Raw genomic sequence first — 19,928 nt, forward strand, 5'->3', positions numbered from 1 at the left:
CGGCGAGCAGTGTGGGACTTCCGGGTGCAGTGTGCTGGATTGGGAAACGTGCTTGGAAAAGTTCTTTGCGCGCGAGCAGCCTGAAACAGTACATTTTAATTTCTTTTACATTATTATTTTTTCCACAAGAGCCTTGAGCATGCCTTCTGTTGATGACTGGATTAACAACCCGCTGGGTGTTGTCGATGGGATCTTTGGTAAGAGTTCTGTACAGCCTGTACCGTGTCCCGGTGCCTTTCTGCCTTACTGAACTAAGCAGGAGTTAGCTTGAGTTACTTACCAAGCTAATCACTTTCACATTCTTTCATTTCTTATTTTATCTAAGTGGTGGATCACTTCCGTGTAATTACGTGCATATCAGTGGATTTTAGTAGACTTGTAGCATGATTTGCTAGCTGCGTGGCCTCATAGATCAGTAGCATGCTAGTTATTAAAGCTCAGTCGAAAAGAGGGAACACAAGTGTCATGGTTTTATGCATGTCTTTTGACTTTCTATGTTTTTTTTTAAAGCTCAGTTCAGCTCCAGTCCAGACTGGGAGAAGAAAGCAGTGGAATATTTCAAAGAGAAACTGAAAGTAAACGATGCCCAGTCCTGGGTAAATATGAATGTGTGTGTGTGTGTGTGTGTGTGTGTGTGTGTGTGTTCGTTCACCTGACTCTTTCAAAATGGGTTTAACCCAGTGGTTGTGTAAGTTTGGTAAATATGATTGTAATTCATACATATATAATGTGTATAATGTTTAGGTTCCCTCTCTGAATGATGTGCCTTTGCACTACCTGAAGCCCAACAGCTTAGTGAAGTTCCGCTGTATGATCCAGGACATGTTTGATCCTGAATTCTTCATGGGAGTTTATGAAACCATGGATCCTTCAACAAATTCAAAAGTATGTGAAACTACATGCATTCGTGTGTTTTGTTCAATTTTGCTCTTTTCTCATGATCTGCAATTAAATCACTTGCAGGCTCAACAAACAAAATCTTTTGCGATCTCGACAGGTGCTGCATGTACATCTTTACCATTGCCATCATAATTGTAATAATTAAATAATCCTTGATTTATCTCTGCACAATACTTATAAATCATACAGTACTCTTCTCTACAGCAGGGGTTCTCATGCATCTTAGTCAGAAACCCCTTACAATAAAAAAAAAGTGTAATCACAGATTTATTGTACTGCTGTTTTTAAACAAACCAGGCACATGGTTTAACATGTAAAATAGTAATATTATAGAGTTTGTTTACCATCAAAATCATCTAAGGATTATTAGAAACATTTTGAAGGTGAAAATTATCACCAGGCTTTATTTGGCATTATTTATATGCTTTTGATATTCAGAGGTTGTTAAGCCTTTGCTGTATCCAGAACAATAAAAACACAATTATCATTAGGACAACTTGTGTTGAGACCTTGAGAAAACAAGATAAAACAAGATAAAATAAGGCAAAAGCCTCTTAGGGTTTTTTTTTTTTTTTTTTTTTTTTTTTTTGCATAAAACATGATTGTCAAGGAGAATGTCTTAACAGCTCTATTTTGTGATCAGTAAACCCCACCACGGTTGACACATTGGGCTTTTAAAGGTCTCTCAGATTCACCGCTTGCTGTAAAGTGTGGCTGCTTCTATACATTAAGAATGCCCATTTAAATTACTGAATTTAGGCACCCAGTTTGAGCGATGTGTGACTTAATGGACTCTTGGAATTGAGTTTGTTGTTTATTCCTTTTTTTTTATTTATTTATTTACTTTTTATCGTGAACTAAATGAAACAATGGAGTTACAGTTAAATTGTGTCGCCTCGGCTTAGTAGCATTATTGACTAACAAAGCAGAAGTTAAACAGAATTATATTTAATATAATTACATTAGTTTTACACACTCGCAGGGAAGCAACTACTTGAGGCAGTCACCTGATACGTCAACAATGTTTTACAAGGGCAACACCTGTATAAGACAACCAAATGCTTTTATATCACTAATTCACAATATTAACCAAATATCAAAATATCACATTAAATATTACAGTAAGCAATTATTTTATTTAATGAATCGTAGTACTTCATTGTTTTAATCAGTAAGCATGCAGTTAGTAGTGCAATTCGGTTGTGTTGAAACTTTAAGGTGAACATAAAAACATGGATGTATTTATGTTGTGGTTTTGTAGCTCCTAAAGGTTTTAGTTAAATGCAATACATTTCCAGTACAAGCACTGGCTCATCACCTCGCTTTTAAAACACGTCAGGGGATTTCAATACAAGCATTTAGTGCCGACTGTACATGCAGGATGCAATAAAAAAAAAAAAAAAACTGATTTGTGTTCAATTCTCAGGTTTTGAGATGCGGGAAGTACAAAGATGTTACTGACTGTGGGGTGAGAACTCAATTTTGCAACATTAACAGTTGTTCCTTTTGACTTCTTCACAATGGTTAAATATTTATGTAAAGTTCATGGTATGGAATTATTTTTCTTTGTTATACTGATAATTAATTTCTGTATATTTTCCCCTTCATAAGTATGAAATTATTTAAGTAGTACATTGAACTGTGCATTTTTCTCCTCACATGTAGTATACATGGTGTACTCACCACCTCAGACTTAAACCGAACACGAATGTGTGTGAAATATCAGCAGGTGGATTTCAACTCAAGAAAAACAGTTACTTCGGAGAGGCAGACTTTTTACTGTGTCCCTATCCCAGGAGAATCTCAGTGGGTGAAGGAAATATCCTTTTAATGGGAAACTGTCAAACAATTGTTATTGATTTTATTTAACCAGTATATAAATCTTCTTTTGACTGTCAGAGCAGACATCTGCTGTTGGAGTATTTTGTCTTTAACCGTTGTGAACAGCTTTGCTGCTGCCAGTCAAGCACGAGTAGTACCCTCCACGTCCTACACCCCAAACAGGCACAAACGCAGCTATGAAGAGGATGAAGAAATGGACACACAGAATCAGCAGAGTAAAGAAACCTCTGGTATAAATTCTCCTAATTATTCTTGCAGTTGATTTCAATCAAAATTATTGTTTGTTTTTTTCTCCTCAAAATTCTGTGACTGGTCACATGGATGCTGTATATTAAACGAATTTAAAGTTGAAGGGCTTCTCAGACAGCTTGCTGACGTTATGTTTTTCATCACAATAGGTCTACAGAACCTATCCAAGTCCCATAGGAATGTAGACTCGAAACGTTTGGAGACAGAAGCTCCTAGTCAGAACACGTCGCCTTCCCACTGTTCATCTACCCTAGATCTGAACTTCCCTCTGCCAGGAGAGAAAGGACCAGCCTGCATGGTTAAGGTAGAACACGCTCTGGGTTTTAATTTAATTAAAAAATATAGTGTTAAGAAATTAATCTAAATCACATTTAATGACAATCCTGTGTACACTCTAGCAAATGCAGGTGACGTTAGAGCACATCAACAGCAGGGGGCGATATTTAAAAAAAAATGTCCTTCCTTCATGCATTTATTTGCCATTCATTTTCTAAAGTGGCAGAAAAACACTGAGGAAACTGAACAAAGTAAAAAGTTCCGAGCTGCTGTTTATCATAACATGGTCATCTCGTGATTAATCATCTTAAGACACACCTGATTTGAATATTTTCAAGTAATTTTGAAGACAGAACACCCACGCTTGTCAGTTGAACGCAATGGGCTACACAATCATATATTCGTTTGTTTCAAGTTAACCATATTCTTGGGATTAACTAGCTAAATTAATTATTGTTTTATGCTTGCTACACAATTTTTAACCATGTCAGCTTGGTTTCTGGGCAACTTCTTACATGACTGTATAATACTGTGGTTGTATTACGTTCCTGGTGGTCCAGAAATGTGATGCAGACTTTGTGCATTGTCTAACACTGGCAGGTATACAACGAGTGGGACAACTTCAAACTGAACGACATGCTGGAGATCTTTGGCATTCTTTCAGTCGACCCTGCTCTCAGCTTGGTAGCTGAAGACAAGTAGGTTTTTCAGTTGCTCCGAAGGATTTTATTTAGAACTTTTAATTTTGTTATAACGAGGGCAGTTTTTACATTTAAACGTTCTGTGTTGTAGGGAAGCCTCATCTTTTCTGGACCCCACAGAGAGCATGGAGACTGTAGAGGAGCAGAGAGCTCACAGTCCTCCGACATCACTTGTGCCTCGACTACACATGTTGTACGCTGAGCCGCTACAGCACAACAATCCACTGCTGCCCTCTGTTTCAGAGGACAAGGAAGCCTGTAAGTCTGCGTATCAGATTTCTGTTGCTCTGCATTTCTTTGCCACATCACGATTTATAATCTGCCTTTTTTTTTTTTTCCCTCTCCCAGTTTCAAACAGTGTCAAAAGCGAGATGAGTTCAGTCAGAGCCGAGCTGCTCGCTTACCTCACACACGTCTTCCTCGGTGACTCACTGGCGGCTGAGTACCTCATTCTCCACCTCATCTCCAGCGTGTGAGTGAATCAAAGCATCACTCAAAGCCTGAGATTCTTTAGCTTATAGTAGGGTTCGAATACATTTTAGGATCTTTGACTGTACAGCATTGTTAACTTAAACATCATTGTATTATTGGCAGAATTAAATCCAGAATCCATGTGAAATTAAACATTCTGACAAGATAAATCATGTAATAAAATCAGTTTTATGTAAATTTGTAATGTTTGTAAAAACGTTATTTACAGGTTCTTGTTTGATGCTCACTTTATATCAATCAGAAGCCTGGGTTCAGTTGTTTTTTTTTTTTGTTTGTTTTTTTGTTTTTTCTCTCTGGTTTATTGTAGCATGTCTGGGCATTAGTCATACACTGAACTGAGGGCATGTAGTGAATTTAATTCGTTCTGTTCATCTTATACTGACGCCTCGGACTATATATGATTGCACAGAATCATGCTGGCTTGGAGTGTCAATATATAATGCGAATCATCCGTTATAGCCTGATTCATCATAATCATGTTGTAGGTATGCCAGACGAGATGTTCTTCCTCTGGGAAAATTTGCACTGAACGTCAGTGGCTGCCCCCACACTTCTCCCTACACAGACCAGCTCTACCAAATCATCCAGCAGCTTGTGCCATCTGTGAGTACTCCAGAATAGGATTTGTAAATGAATAATTTCTTTTGTGTATATTTATGCTCTATATAACCAAGGTGCACTCTGTGCAGTCATATCGGCTATGCATGAGCCTCCAGAACATGAACACACAGCGAATGGTTCCACGCAAAGACTACACAGCCAACCGGCTGGTAACTGGAGCTCTGCAGCTGGGCAGAAACACCTCTCTGATTCTGGATGAGACACAGCTTGAGCAAGGTCAACTGGACACAACAGGTCAGGACCCAGGCACAGTACTATCCTTTCATGTTCAGGGTCAGGGGGGTGGTCGTATCTTTTGTAAAATGCTAACACAACTAAATTTGATTGCATTTGTGTATATGGTAGATGAGTATGTAGCCTAGTGATCAAAATAATTTCATATTAAATAGTTACGATGTAGCTGATCGTTTTGTTTTTTTGTTTGTTTTTTGGCCGCTTTCCTTAAACACTAATTTGAAACACTGCTAATGAATAGACTTATGCACACTACTGTGAAGAACTGAATTAGTGATTAGGTTAAATTTGGTTGATTATATTGCTTATTCCTTGTGCTGTATTTAAAGCCTCTGGTGGCACTTTAAATGTAGAAAACAGTGGCTGTAGTGGAGGCTGAATGTCAATTTTTATATTTTTTTTCAAGCATAGCATGCTGAGCACAGGGATGGAAGTCCTGCTGTCTGTTTAGGAAGGGTGTTGACACTGTAACGCTGTATGGCAAAACAATAGTGCAGTGTTGCATTGCATGAGTCACACAGACTGGCATTTGTCACTGTGCCTCCTATTTCTAAAAATCACCCACATTCGTGTGTTGTAAGGAATAACACATGCACATAGACAAAAATTCTGGTTAGAAACACTTCATTCAGCTGGCACAAGCATAATTTTAGCCACGTCATTGTAAGTCCCAGTTTGTACACGAAAAATTAAATAATTTTTTCTCAGTGATTTTATTCATATTTGCTATATGAAGCCCTATGCATCTCTGTGTTGTAGGTGTGCGGAACATTACAGCGTTGGGGAACCTGATCTCCTGGCAGAAGGTTGATTACGACTTCAACTACCACCAGATGGAATTCCCCTGCAATATTAACGTTCTCATCATGTCCGAGGGCCGATCACTGCTCCCGGTAAGAACAGCCAGACTGTATGTCTCTCTCTTCTTTTTGCACAGTCAGCCTTGAGCGGACACCAGAGGGCAAGCATGGAGGCGAGTGCTCTTGGTTCCTTGTTAGGACAAGGTGGGTGGGGGTGTGCTCTCAGGAGGCTGACATGACGTGCGCGTTGCCGGATGTTTCCATGGGCAGCTGTGGAGACAGGCTGATATTTCTGTTTCGAACCACAGAGGCCTTGTCAGCTCTCTGGCTGGAGTCTGAGATCTGCATCACGCTGATGCTTAACACCGTATGGAATGTGCTGTGCTATTCCTGTGTGATTGCTCATGAGTTACCATGGCTGCAGCTGCACTACAAGGACGGGAAGGGGGCCAGGACAGATTATTGAGCTAATGGCTTGACTTGACAAAGTACCTCTTAATGTTAATAAAAAAATAAAACGCACAAAAAACAGTAACTCATTAGCTCATTCACTATATCTAAAAGAAAAATAATACACTTGCACTGTATGGTAAAGTCTAAAATGATCACAATTAGTCTCATTATGGAATTATCAGTTAATACCGATCATTCACTCATTAGCCACTATTTACATTTGTAATTAGCCAATCAGCTGGCAGCTGCACTGTGCATACAGTAAAATCATGCCGATCAGATCAAGAGCTTTAGTTTTTCACATCAAACACCAGAACAGGGGTAAATGTGATATTTCTGACTCTGATGGTGTCAGACAGACTGGTTTGTGTATTTTAGAAACTGCTGATTTTCACATGAAACTCGAATGGTCATTTTAAATTGCATTATAAATTAATGCTTGTAATAAATGAATAAAATTTTCTAATGACAAACCAATGTATTGAAAAACAAAAGCTTAATCAAACTGAAATTTGCTCTGGGCCATGTTACCATTTTTGTTAGGGCCATAATCACTGGCTAAACCCAGCCATTAGGGTTGCACAAGCCAGTGCACTCATAGCGCCGGTCCCAAGCCCGGATAAATGTGGAGGGTTGCGTTAGGAAGGGCATCCAGCATGAAACATGTGCCAATTGTGTCATTTCAATAATATTTTTCACAAGTGGCCTTGCATGTGATGTGTGTGTGCCCATAACGCTTTCTTCTGATTAGTTTAACTTTGAGGCAGTTTGAGATTCACAGTTTGTACCTCGGTATGGCAACCTCATTTCTAAAAAGTGGTAGCGCTCATAATAAATAATAAAGTGGCATTTCATGATGTGAGCAGCAAATTTGTCTAGCCATATTTTACATCGTGATATTCGAGACAACAAAATTCATGCCTGCTCATGCACACTGTGAACCTACCCACTCAAACCAGCCATCTGGCACCAACAAGCCGTGCCACGGTCAAATGCCACTGAGATCACTTAATTTTTTTCTTATTCCAATGTTTGATGCGAATGCTCAATGTCCTCCATCTGCATGATTTAATGCATTGCGCTGATGCCACATGTGTAACTGATTCTATAAATGCATAGAGGAGCAGGGGGACATGTGGTCCTAAAAGTGGCTCATATGAATATGGTAAATCAACACAACCTTTTATATCTTCCTATACATTCTAATCCTGTCTTTAGATGTGTATATAGATCTCTAAATCTATACTCAAATTAAGTGGCTTTTAACCCAAAAAAAAAAAAAAGAACAGGATAAAAACATGGAGATAGTGTGGTTTGAGTTCTCAGAATTTGGAGAGAAACGACCCGATATGTCTTTTGAAGGATGTACAGTTGCATGTTTTTTAGCATGTTAACTTTCCGTTTTGCAGTGTGACTGTCAGGTACATCTGCATCCCGCCATGAACCCCCCTAACCTGGAGGAGTACCTGAAGACTCTACAACATTCACAACTTTCATCTCAGCTCAACAAATACCGCGTGTACCTCACCGTAGCTCGGTCGCTGGATTACAGCATCTCCGACCAAATAACTAAGGTGAGCTGTGCGTTTGTTGTAACCTACATGCATGTTGCCCATGTGCTCATTTATTTAAACAGGTTTCAAATATAAACTGCTAGATGCATGTATTAAAAAAATTATGACAAATAGCAGGATCATGACATGCAATAAATATTTTTGTAAACACACACACACACACCTCTAGGGTTGATTTACTTTAGTCAATAAGCATGTTTTTGGGAGGTAGGAGGAAACTGGACAAACCCACGAGAGAATGTACAATTACATTACCAACAACCTGAGCTCCTGCAGCTGTGAGGCATCAATAATCTAGGAATTAATTATTATTTTTTTCTATGAATAAATTAACAATTATAGGCTGCATTAAAATTCTGGGTACATTAGTTTGAAAACAACACCCACTTTAATCAGTACTTACAGCTCTTTTGCAGTTAATAGTATTGGGATTGGTGGGTTTGCGATTCATTTCTGAGCCTTAAATCCTAGTAATTTTTCAACAATGCGAAGGCATGAAGGCAAAAAGAGTCTCCTGGAAGGGGCCCCTTCATTACACACTGCATAAGATTATTAAGTCCAGCATCTTTGGCAAGTCAATACTTGTGACTCACGTCACAAGTGCTAAAGGAGTTGAATACTCACCATCTCCTTTGTGGATGATTCCCTGAATACTTTAAATCAGTTGAACAAAACGGGCATCAGAACAAAAGCTGTATATGTTTGTGGGGTGAGCACTAATCAAGCAATATAGATATTTTACTTCATCTCTCTGGTTTAGTGGATGCCCCATGCACAGGGCATGAGGACTTCTGGGAGATTTTGAATGAGGTATCTAGACACATTCCTAAACACCCGCTGAGGAATGTTTATTAATTTATGCATTTTGAAATAGTGTTTGCCATTTCAGCACAGTTCCAGACTTGTTGGATTTCTGCTAATGCACTTTATGTTGCATTTGCTGCATATTTCTTTATGCTGTATGTACATGAAATTCATCTTTTATAAGCTGATAAGGGTTAAAAAAGAATCCTGAGAAAACTGTGCAAAAGGTGGGAATATATAACTTCTGGAACAACAGTCCATCATAGGGCCTCAGACACGTACATTTACACCGAGGAAAAATTTAGTGTAGCTCATCCACCAACCAGCTTGCTTCTGATACCTGGGAGGAATCCCACATGGAGACATGCACAGAAACTCTTTTAGCTTCCTATGCCACCTTTGATTATGTAATTCCTTTGTGTCTGGCAAGCCACTGAAGCCACCATCTGTTCTTCTATTCCCAACGTGGTAGGCGGTAGAAGAAGACTTTGTCGAAATGCGTAAGGACGACCCTCAGAGTATTTCTGCAGAGGACCTGCACAGGATGCTGGTAGTCGCAAGGTGGGTTGGATTAGTTTACCGCATGATCTTCGTTGTTAACTCTGACTCGCCTCGTGGGTACAAATTCTAATTTACATATTGAATGTGTTTTTATCTTTAGACTGCTGTCTTTAAGTTATGGCCAGTCAACTCTTTCCAGAGAAAATTGGATAAAAGCCAAGCAGCTGGAAATTCTGCGGACCAGCCGGACACAACAGCATAAATGTGTGAACGGCAACGAGCCTTAAAACTTGTCAGAGTTTCTTATTAACTGCTTTAGTGGTAACAATTTATGTCTATCTATTAAGTAATAGGGATTTCTCTTTTTGTACAGCACCTAGGTGTTTTTTTTATTTTTTTTTCCTTTCATTTTTTACTTGACCCTTTTTAAAGGATTGAGGAAATAAATGAATAAATAAATAAATGGGTAATTTAGAAAAAATACTAATTGTCTTGGAGGGGGGGTTTTCTCACACACACATTATATAAATTGAACAAGTAAAAAAGCTAATCTGAAGAAATCCTCCTTCAAGGGTAAGCTGAGCATTCTAGCTCAGTACATTATTAGACAAAATTTTGATTAAATATTGTTATACTTCTCCTATCTGGATGATGTTTTCCAAAACCTGCACTTCTGGAATTACGCCCTGAACACACTCCCTGTCCGGTTTCTAAAGAATGGCTTTCTCAACTGTTTCATCTATTTGCATTTACACTGTCCTGTTTCTCTTTTTTGTCAACCCAGAATTCAGGTGTCTTCTAGGGCAAGATCTATCTCTCTCATATGTAAGGACAAAATGTCTGGAATGTACTATAAATCAGGCTGGAAGTGGTAATTCACTCATCATTACCATCACTGTAGGAGTGTGTGGGTGAGGCGTTCATACACGCATGAGGTCTGTATGACTCTTCTGCCCTGGGGCAGTGTGGGGGATTTTATGTCACATGAAACATCACGCTACACTACAAAGACTAAATACAATGTTTTTCTTAAACCTTAAGTCTGGACAGTTTAAGCAAGAAAAAAAGTAATTTGTCCCCTACTAAGCCCTTCTGTATTCTAAAAGAAGGACAGAAAATGTTTCAATGTTTTTGGTTTTTTTTTAGTAGACATCAAGAGAGAGCCAGTTTGCTTTGAATGATTTACTTAAAAAGCCTCCCAAATAAGACAAATAATATTTTAAAATACAGCAGTTTTACACAATTGATATCAAATACAGGGGGTTAACAGTGAATAAGCATTAGGAATTAATGGACCATTATACAAGGCAATAAAGTTCAGGGTAGAGAATGAAAATATCTTCACACTTATGTGGAAAAAGTCAAACACACAAACATAATTCAAAGTCATTTTTAGAGATAAAAACAAAGAAGAAACAGGTCATTCACATATGTCAGTTATATGACAAAGTGGTAATGGCAAATTATACATGGTCTCCAAATCATTTGGTGTGAAATGATGGTCCTTTCAGGAAATTTTTTAAACAAGGAAAAGTGCACCTTGTTATGCATAGAAAATACTAAATAAATGTAACAGGAATGTTTACTTATACAGAACTGCTCTGAGAACTAGTTTACATTTATGTACCACCACCTTGTACTGATATTCCGAATAATCCCAATAGCATTAGATTAAATTCCAGTCCAGCGAATACCAACCTTTAAGCAAAACCCCTTTTCCAACATGCATCAAATGAAACCTGTATTATAACCAGCATATTAATATTCAGACAGTCAGCAGGTATCACAATGACGCTACAGGTATTGTTGAAAATGTCAGTTGCATGTCTTGATGTCGATACCTAGCATGCATCTCAAATTACAGTAAATAAAAAGTGTGCGCTGAGGGAGAACATACGACCATTAAACATAAAACAAAACATAGTTCAAAAGACATGGTCTATAAAACACTTGTCAGTTTTTCCTCAGGCTTGAGATGACCATTTGTTTAATTACACAAAACAAGTTATTTACCCTTGCTCCCTTTTGGTTAAGGAGCTTGTGGAATTTGGTGACCCTTAGGGCAAAGACACTGGGAGTTACTGCTCCATATAGGGTCACCCCTGATGAGAGGGGAGTGGGCAGAAAAAAGCACCATAAAGGATACAAAAAACAAACAAAACAGAACACCACAACAAGATTGGGCTTACTTTGACCCAAAACTCAGTCAGACTTAGGAGCGCTTAAGAGCAGCCAAGGCTCTGGTTACAAGGACACTCGTATCACCCATTGAGCTCAGTCCAAAACGGTGACATGGGACCATTTTGTGGACTCATTTCCTGCAAGGTGACGGATGATGTGCTGATACAATGCCAATCTTTGGCCAATAGACCCCTGGAATGAAAACCAACTGGTCTATCTTTAAATACAGAATCAATACCATGTAGCTTCCTGCTTTACCCCATACTTTACTGTTTACCTCAAGATACAGGTTTTGAAAAACAGCAATTATAATCCATTCACTCCTGCATCTTACACACCCTCAAGCGTGCTGCAATTATCAGCTGTCATCATGAGTCAGAGTCAAGGTGAGCCTTTAAGGCACCAAAAACAAAAGTACCTTCATAGAAAGCCTAGCCTTCCAATATACACAGCGTTTATAGGAGCATTGAGAAATATTGTTACTGGAAATATTTCATGTTATTCTACCAGTTTCAAATTTCAGGCTTTTAGCAGAATTCATAATTATGTACTTAGTATGTCAGGCAGGCCTGTTCATATTGTTTCTACAAATTAAATCATCTTTAAGAATCCACACTATATGCACACAATCCAGAAGTCCGTCTAGTACTGGCTTTAGCAGTACAGTGCAATCATTCTGGCAAACCATCCATTTAGCACACTGACTAATATTATTATTCATTCATTGAGGGGATCAAAAATTTTGCACTGACAGGCAATGAAAAGAAATTCTAATAATATTTCAATACTCTATTCAAGATTTATTTCATACACATAATTCAACACTTCAAATAAATTATTTAAATGCATTAAAAAAATATGTTCACGTTTATAAACCAGATGGTTTTTGAGTTACTGAGGTTTGAATTTAAAGAAAGAAAGCTGTCACATATGCTAATAGAATTTAAACAATAAATAATCATAGATTGTGATTTCCACCAATGTAATAAAAATGTAAAACTCGTAGACTGTGTAAAATCGAATGCACCTTTCTACAAACGCGCAGTGCGTATTTTAGTTGTCTGGCTCAGATTTATGTGGGATGCCTTTATGTTTACTTGTTCCTCAGCTCTTTTATCAAGCAAGTAAGAGCCATTAGTAGGAGGTGGTGGCCCCGATTCTGATACTACTCTAATGACTAAATCACCACTAACAGAGGCAGTGTGTTTATAATAAATATATTGAGGATTTATTTTGTTGTTGGAGCATCCCTTTAAATATACATATACATAATTTCTTTGTATCAATAACTGCCTAATTAAAACTTCCCAGAAATGCAGTATAAATTGTGTTGAAGTTAAAGTACAGTACTGATCGCCTGCTTTAAAACTGAACAAAGCATGCTAATGGTCATACCTCAAGCCTGAGCATGAACAGATCAATAAACATGTTATGGATGTGACAAAACCAGAAACGATTACATTCTAAATGCAGTGAAAGAACCTGAATGGAAAAAAAAACAAGTAAAAACATTAAATATTAAGTCATTAAGTCAAGAAATACCTGCACCTATTAATGTAAGATTGATATATAAGAGTGCAAAAAGCATTTTACAGTGTTTTTTTACATTTGGCCTGGGTTCCTTTACATCTGATCTGCATCAAATAATAGCGTAAAGCAGTCATAGCATTGTATGGAATCATATATACACATATTACTTGATGATCCTTATACACAGACAACTGTGAAGTTAATATTTACGTTTGAATATCAAAATAGAATAATTCAAGCGACTACTTGATGCAGGTTCACTTTGCAAATAAACCCTTCGAAAAGAACGAAACATTTTACACAAGTATAATTTAAGACACTGACCACTTTACCATTTTCCTAAGCAGGTTACTTGCATAATCTAAAAAATAAAACAATATTTCAAAGGGTTTTTTTTTTTTTTTTTTTTTTACATATATAGTATTGTAGACAAGATTAAAGGTACAATAAGTAATTCGTTTAGGAGTCTTGTTACCAAGTTGTAGCTCTTTTCTTTTTTTTTTTTTAGCAGCACAAGGAATAAAATCAGCATTATATGTATTTAGCACAATATATAGTACAATAAAATCCAAATCAAAGAGAGTAGAAAGGTGGTGTTCCACCTGAGTCTGCACTTAATTTTAATATTTATTTCCAATAATTTAGTAGTCAAGTTCTGATGCATCTTCTACTTATTGTACCTTTACACGCACTCTTTCAAGTAAAAAGAAAAAAAATCCAGCCGAAGTGGCAACTGTCCAATCAGTACGTTTTAGGTAAATATACGTGTTCTGTCTAAATATATTAAGTGGGAGGCCCTACTTCTGATGACTCAGCACATTTTACGATAGAAGTAGAATTCCGGTCCTACGTTGGTACATTTCAATCGACATGTAACGCAATATGTCTCTTTAACTATATAGAGCTTTGTTTACTTTCGTTCTTCTCTACTTACGAACACTGAGCTGCCCATCAAATACATTTTAGAGCTCGACATTTTTTCGTTTTTAATGACGTTTCGGCTATTTCTACAACACTCAACAGATGCAAAGAAGAGAACTGCACAGCAGGTGTCACACGTGACTAAACTAGATCTTGACTCTCAACATGCAATAAAACTTGCTTGCCCCAATCTACTTAAGAATTCTTAACATGCAAAACCAGCAACGTATAGATGTTAAGGATTTTACTTGGAATAAAGGGCACAGTCAGATTAAACTTAGGTGTACTATATATACACACTACACAATACTAGTTGTAAACATCAGTTACGTCAACTGGAGCAGAAATATGGAGGAATTGAGTATACACTTTTCTTTTTTGTGCAAACGTATGCTACTGCTACTGTGCTAAAAGTCACATTCTACACTAAAAATGCATCTGGATGAGGCCAAACAAACATTATATCTGAATGATTCTAGTCTGGCACTGTGTAAACATTGCTCGCAATTCGTTCTGCTGCGTTTCGTTGACAGCATCGGGCTCGGGACTTTTTTGAACTTTCGCCACGGCAAAATTTATACCTTGAGTGAATCCGGCCTGCGTCATGCTGGCCACTTGCACCACAGAGCTCTTAATCTTAGCAAAAGGGGACACCACACGACTTCCATTACTGTCTGCTGGAGAAGGTCCCAGGCTTCCTTCCAAGACAGAGCCAAGGCTCTTTTGGGAGCTACATGATGCGGCAGAACCTGGGGGCTGGACGTTGAGGAGTTTTCCTCCTGAGACTGAAGACTCCACATTGAGTTGAGATGGACGAGGGAGTTGCTGCTGCTGGGTGTCTGAGATTTCTGGCTTTGAGCCTGAAGCTGGAGGAGCCTTGAGACCCTCAGGTGCTTGTGGGTTTGGTGGCAGGACTGGGCATTCTTCAAACACGTCTACTGGTTTGGTCTGGGCATCCTGGATGAACTGGTGACAGTAAGCATCAATTGGTGTCCCAAAATCAATTAAGATGGCCTCTTCTGCTTCTGAGGCTGCACCAGGGGACTGAGAATTTGGATCAACTGGCAAGCTCTCCACTACTATGTTCTCACAACTTGTTACACGAATAACAGAGGGCAAAGGTAGTTCAACACTTCCAATAGACTGAGACCGACTGGCTAGTCGAGGGGCAGATGCTACAATCCCACAACTGGGGAGCACATAGTCGACGTTCTCCAGGGAACCTGAGCATGACCTTCCATCTGAGTGATAAGAATCAGAGTCGTCAGAGATCTCAAGATCTGAACGATCATTACAAAGGTCCTTTATAGCTCCAGGGACTGGATTGCCATCAGAAGTCTCCAAACTGCTGTCTGATTTCCAAAGGTTCACCTTCATGTTGGGCTTTAGAAAATTCACCTTCATTTCGAGTCTGCCAAGAGGCTTGAAGTTTCCAATGTTCACGTTAGTTTTCGTCTGCTTTACTTTTTGATTTAAGGATGAGAATTTGTTCAAGAAGAAACTTTTGCCTTGAGCTAAGCCTGACCCAAGCATTGGCTCAGCTGCTTTTCCCTGTATACCCTGGATGTCTTCATGAGGTTTGCTGTGCTTCCTTGGAAAAAAAGTGCAAAAAATTATACAAAAGAAAGAAAACAAAGACATTTCTATCTTAAAATCTACCTTCAAAAACACTTGTCAGATCTGGAGTTACCACAAAATGCTAAAAAAAAACAAAAGGTATTTTCACCTTTCCAATTTTTTCTCGATGACTAGCAGGTCAAGTCCCATTGCTTGCTTAGTTATGCGAAGCATCTCTGCTATACACTGCAGGGTGTCTGAAATGCAAACCAATTATAAACTACATCTAAAAACTAAACAATTATTGAGAAAAAAAAAAACACATTCATAGCACAGTTACACATTTATAATCAGCTTCATTAGTGGCAATTTTAAAATAGCAATATAATTACTAAATTAAACAACAACAGAAAAAACCCAAAGCGTTGTTTCATGGACTTGTACCTTTTCCGTCATCTTCTGGGTTTCGTGTAACAGCTCTCAGGGTGTGGAAATAGCCACTAACTTCCCCATGTTTATAATGCAGTCGCATGCAGGTGTATTTGGGTTTGCCAAAGAGAGTTGGCTCTGGGCCTAAAGACATATCATAACATCGGATAATAATCAAATTATTAACAAATATGCAGGTCAGAGTGGCCTATATGAATATGAAAATATTATCTTTACTTCTGTATGTACCTACCAATTTCAATCTTTTCCAAGCCTTCTAAACCAAGGCGCTGGTACTGGTTAACTTTATCTGCCTCCTCATCATAGCTGAATAAATAATAGAAAAGAAATTAGACTTTTTGGCCAAATGCTAAAACTGTGGCCAACTATTTATTACTAGACGAAATGTAAGCACTCACTAAGCAACGTAATATGCGCAGTTGGACAGCAGTAACAGAACGTCCACGTCTTTGTGTGTTGCATCAATAAGACTATAGTGAAAACAGTGACAGGTGAAAATTGTCAAGATTTCTATTCGGTAAAACTGAAGATCTACACAAATTATCGACGAAAATGAAAACCATTCAGTACCAAATGTTTCATAACTCGCCATGTAATCAAAAGGAACCCATTTATAGGACCACATTTTGACCAGAGATATATTTAAAACTAATGTGTATATTCACTCGAGTAATCTCATGTCATAATGTGGGAAAATCACAAGAAGTGCCAACCAGTCAGATCAACATTTGTTAGGCTCACAAAGACATTCTAATATCATCACTGGGACCAAAGTAGTAAGAATTTAGGAAGAATAACTCCGTCACCCAAGGCAGCTGTTAAAATACCAGAAAGTCATGAGTACGATTACCTTTTTGCCAATGCCAATAGACTGAAAAAGAGTACACAAAAGTACATTCACTTTTATTCTGTAGACATTTGAATTTCTTTCGGATTTATTCTGTCCTTAATAGTGATATAACCCTATTTTTTGGACATTACTCTGGATGACCACCAATTATAAAATTAAACACTAATACCATATGTGGTTAAACACCCCCTGGCTTTCTTATAATGCTGTTGTCCAGGCGGATTTGTTGTCCAGCCTGTTTTTCAAAGACATTGCAGGGCTGTAAGTGGGAAAAAATGTATAAGCGTGGCTAAATATTATAAATAAGAGTGCTTGATTTACCTGGGGTCACAGTCAATGAGGGCCCAGCCTCCATGGAACTTCTCATCATCTGGCAGCAGTAGCTGCATGTAGGTCTGGAGGAGGAGGCTAACCTGTTCCTGTGCTCCTCTCTGACTCTCTTTCTCCTTTTCCTCATGCTCTTTCTCTTTGCTGAAGATAGAATACAGGTCCTCAGTAACAGGGAGTCCCATCATGAGGTCTGCAGAGGAAAGATTATGCAGAGATGTCCAAGTCAGGGCCTGATATGCAAATGTAATCAAATCAGCCACTGAATTATGCATGTTTCTTTCCTCACCAATGACGGCTTGTCTGTATGCGTCACGGAATCGATTCAAATAGTAGCGATTAGCTGAGTTTACGCCGTCTTTCATCACTCCCGCCAGTTTCCTTTCTCCTGTGCGTGTGAAGTCGCCCTGCACAATAGTATTTAAACACTGAAAGACTTTCTGTAGATATGCTGCCAACAGCTGGTCATGAAAAATAGCACATTAATAAAGTAAGCCTCAATGCTATCAACTGTTCAAAGTGCAAATACGCAAATGGTTGCAAAATTACCAGGGGTTTGGTTTCAGAAGACCAACAAATAAGACAAGTTGGCTTTAATGCCCAGTGTTTAAAGAGTGTTTCTTTTGTACAATTCTACATTTTACCAGAAAATATTCAACTATCATAACAATTCCTTCCTGTTTATTTTAAACAACCTAATCATGGCACAGAGTACAGAATATATGGACAAAAGAAATGGGTGTTTGAGTCAGCAGTTTGAGAAAATTTACTGACTAAATAAAAAGTGTTTACTTTTAATCTACTTCTAGTTGTAGATTCTATTTTTCTTTTATATTTATTTATTTATTTATTTATTTGCACATATTGCAAACAGAGACAGTAAACAAACTTGATGACTCACATTCAGTCATCCCTGTGAGTTACCTTTAAAGCAGCTGTGCCAGCATACTGGCGGCTGATAGTGTCTCCATTGTTGGCCCACATCACCTGGTAGATCCTGTAACATTTGTGGGGCAGCGGCTGTTCCGGGGGCATCACCCCCAGTTTCTTCAACTAGAACAGAAACAAAATACTCGTAACTTACAAACATGTAAAGAGCAGCATAGTTCAAGAGCAATCACTAATACTACACTGAAAGATAAGTATACTAGTCAATGTAGTACTAAATTGGGTTTACACACCCACAACACAATAATAGGTTTGTGTACCTGCTTTTCCATGACCACACGTGCAATGGCCGCTTGAACTACATTTGTCCTGTCCAGGCAGTCCATGCAGTTAACTCGGAAAATGCCTTCTTGTGTACAGATGACTCCTGCTTGGTCCACCCTTCAGAAAATACACAACCAGCACTCTTGTTCATTGAGTACAAATAGATTGATTTATTTACACTTGATTCCGTATGTTGATTTGGTTTTGTAAATAATATTTGAATCACAACAAATAGCATTCAAGATACGCCACACCCCGACAACTCCTCCAGCTTTAGGCTCAAAGAGAAACCAAAACAAATGTCAGATTTTAAGTTTATGAGAGTATTTAATTGGATATAAATGCCATGAATATGACAAATCAATAAGACAAACCAATTTTGTTTTCATAGGCACCTTAAAAATGTTCAAATACTGACCATCCCCATCGCATGTCTGTGATGATATCAGAAATGGCATCTGTGAGTGTCTGGACATTCTCAAACTTCATCCCTCGACTGGAAAAGAAAAGAAAAAAAAAAAAAAAAAAAAGAGGTTACACGTTACTATACCCATATTACTAAACACTAAACACAGATTTCCAAAAAGACCATGTTAACCTAGTCCATAATGCTAAAATGTACATTTGGATAAGGAATGAATTGCATGTCATTTAAAAACATTATTCCAACGCTCTGCATGTGTAACTGGTTTTAAAAGAAAAAGGAAATTAATCATTTATTTCAAATACAATGGCAATGATATGGCAATAATTCCAGCACTGCTACAGAAGCTTGATGGTCTTTAATAAAAACATTTAATTAATCGAGAGCCAAAAGGATTTTTGCCAAAGTCACTGTTTTATGTTCACAGGCAGATATGTGCATCTGCGTATTCTCACCAGTGCTCATGGAAGTCAAATGAAACGTATGTTAGGTTGGGGTTGTTGAAGAGCAACACCTGCTTAAGGTATGCATCGCCAATCAACTTCTCACGCCCATTTTGGTCCACCAGATTGATTATGACCTAGTGAAATAAAAAGAGTAAACAAAATGATCACAACAAACATTTTTTTGCAAGTTTACAGTGAATTCACAGTGATAGAGAATTCAGTCAGTATCTTTGATTTGCAGTTTTGACTTTAATACTGCTAATGTCTTTCACAGAGGTACAGAGGTGCTTAACCCTCAAGCATCCTTTCTCCTCTTTCTGACAATGACTCAGCAGACCTCACCTGTTTTTTATAAATTTTAAGTTGCTCCTCAAAGTGGAAAGCAAAATAGGAAGTGGTTTCTTTCTCTCCTAAAAAACAAACAAACAAAAACATGACATGAAATGTTTCTCAGATGAGGTGTTAATGTAACAGGAATACATCTTTAGTCAATGATTATGTAACCAAAACAATAACTTTCCGCCTACATTAAGAGTTTCCACAATTTATTTACTTATACTTTATTTTATTTATTGCTATTTAT

General features: G+C 38.0%; 2 protein-coding genes across 5 annotated transcripts in view; one reads left to right on the top strand and one right to left on the bottom strand.

Moving 5' to 3' along the window:
• On the top strand, positions 1–12,042 carry mcmbp (minichromosome maintenance complex binding protein). 4 transcript variants are annotated; one of them, XM_083538973.1, is made up of 16 exons: positions 1–197; positions 511–596; positions 745–885; positions 2,327–2,368; positions 2,627–2,719; positions 2,846–2,972; positions 3,141–3,295; positions 3,868–3,965; positions 4,060–4,226; positions 4,317–4,440; positions 4,946–5,063; positions 5,150–5,315; positions 6,075–6,208; positions 7,978–8,142; positions 9,419–9,507; positions 9,608–12,042. In XM_083538973.1, exons 1-16 carry the CDS (start codon positions 140–142, stop codon positions 9,732–9,734), a joined length of 1,890 nt encoding a protein of 629 aa, XP_083395099.1. In that variant the 5' UTR covers positions 1–139; the 3' UTR covers positions 9,735–12,042. The 4 variants fall into 4 exon arrangements, with proteins under 4 accessions (XP_083395099.1, XP_083395100.1, XP_083395097.1 ...); XM_083538974.1 differs by having other exon boundaries at positions 2,630–2,719; XM_083538971.1 differs by having other exon boundaries at positions 4,060–4,440; positions 9,608–9,928.
• The window catches only part of inpp5f (inositol polyphosphate-5-phosphatase F), an 18,658-nt gene continuing 9,344 nt past the window's right edge, over positions 10,615–19,928 (bottom strand). Inside the window, exons 9-20 of the mRNA XM_083538970.1 lie at positions 19,688–19,755; positions 19,355–19,479; positions 18,894–18,971; positions 18,472–18,592; positions 18,188–18,316; positions 17,553–17,670; positions 17,258–17,456; positions 16,485–16,556; positions 16,319–16,392; positions 16,081–16,209; positions 15,806–15,893; positions 10,615–15,670 (exon numbers count right to left, since the gene is read on the bottom strand). Coding sequence (XP_083395096.1) covers positions 14,539–15,670; positions 15,806–15,893; positions 16,081–16,209; positions 16,319–16,392; positions 16,485–16,556; positions 17,258–17,456; positions 17,553–17,670; positions 18,188–18,316; positions 18,472–18,592; positions 18,894–18,971; positions 19,355–19,479; positions 19,688–19,755 — 2,333 coding nt within the window. The 3' untranslated portion in view covers positions 10,615–14,538. The remainder of the gene's footprint in view (positions 15,671–15,805; positions 15,894–16,080; positions 16,210–16,318; positions 16,393–16,484; positions 16,557–17,257; positions 17,457–17,552; positions 17,671–18,187; positions 18,317–18,471; positions 18,593–18,893; positions 18,972–19,354; positions 19,480–19,687; positions 19,756–19,928) is intronic.

Source organism: Silurus aristotelis (genome assembly GCF_946808225.1).
Source record: "Silurus aristotelis genome assembly, chromosome: 4".
Classification (NCBI taxonomy): Eukaryota; Metazoa; Chordata; class Actinopteri; order Siluriformes; family Siluridae; genus Silurus; species Silurus aristotelis.

Coding starts and splice junctions, on each gene's coding strand:
- mcmbp (XM_083538971.1), top strand. CDS start 140: ATGCCTTCTGTTGATGACTGGATTAACAACCCGCTGGGTGTTGTCGAT. Junction 5,316..6,074: donor AGGTCAACTGGACACAACAG/GTCAGGACCCAG, acceptor TCTGTGTTGTAG/GTGTGCGGAACATTACAGCG. Junction 8,143..9,418: donor TCTCCGACCAAATAACTAAG/GTGAGCTGTGCG, acceptor CCAACGTGGTAG/GCGGTAGAAGAAGACTTTGT.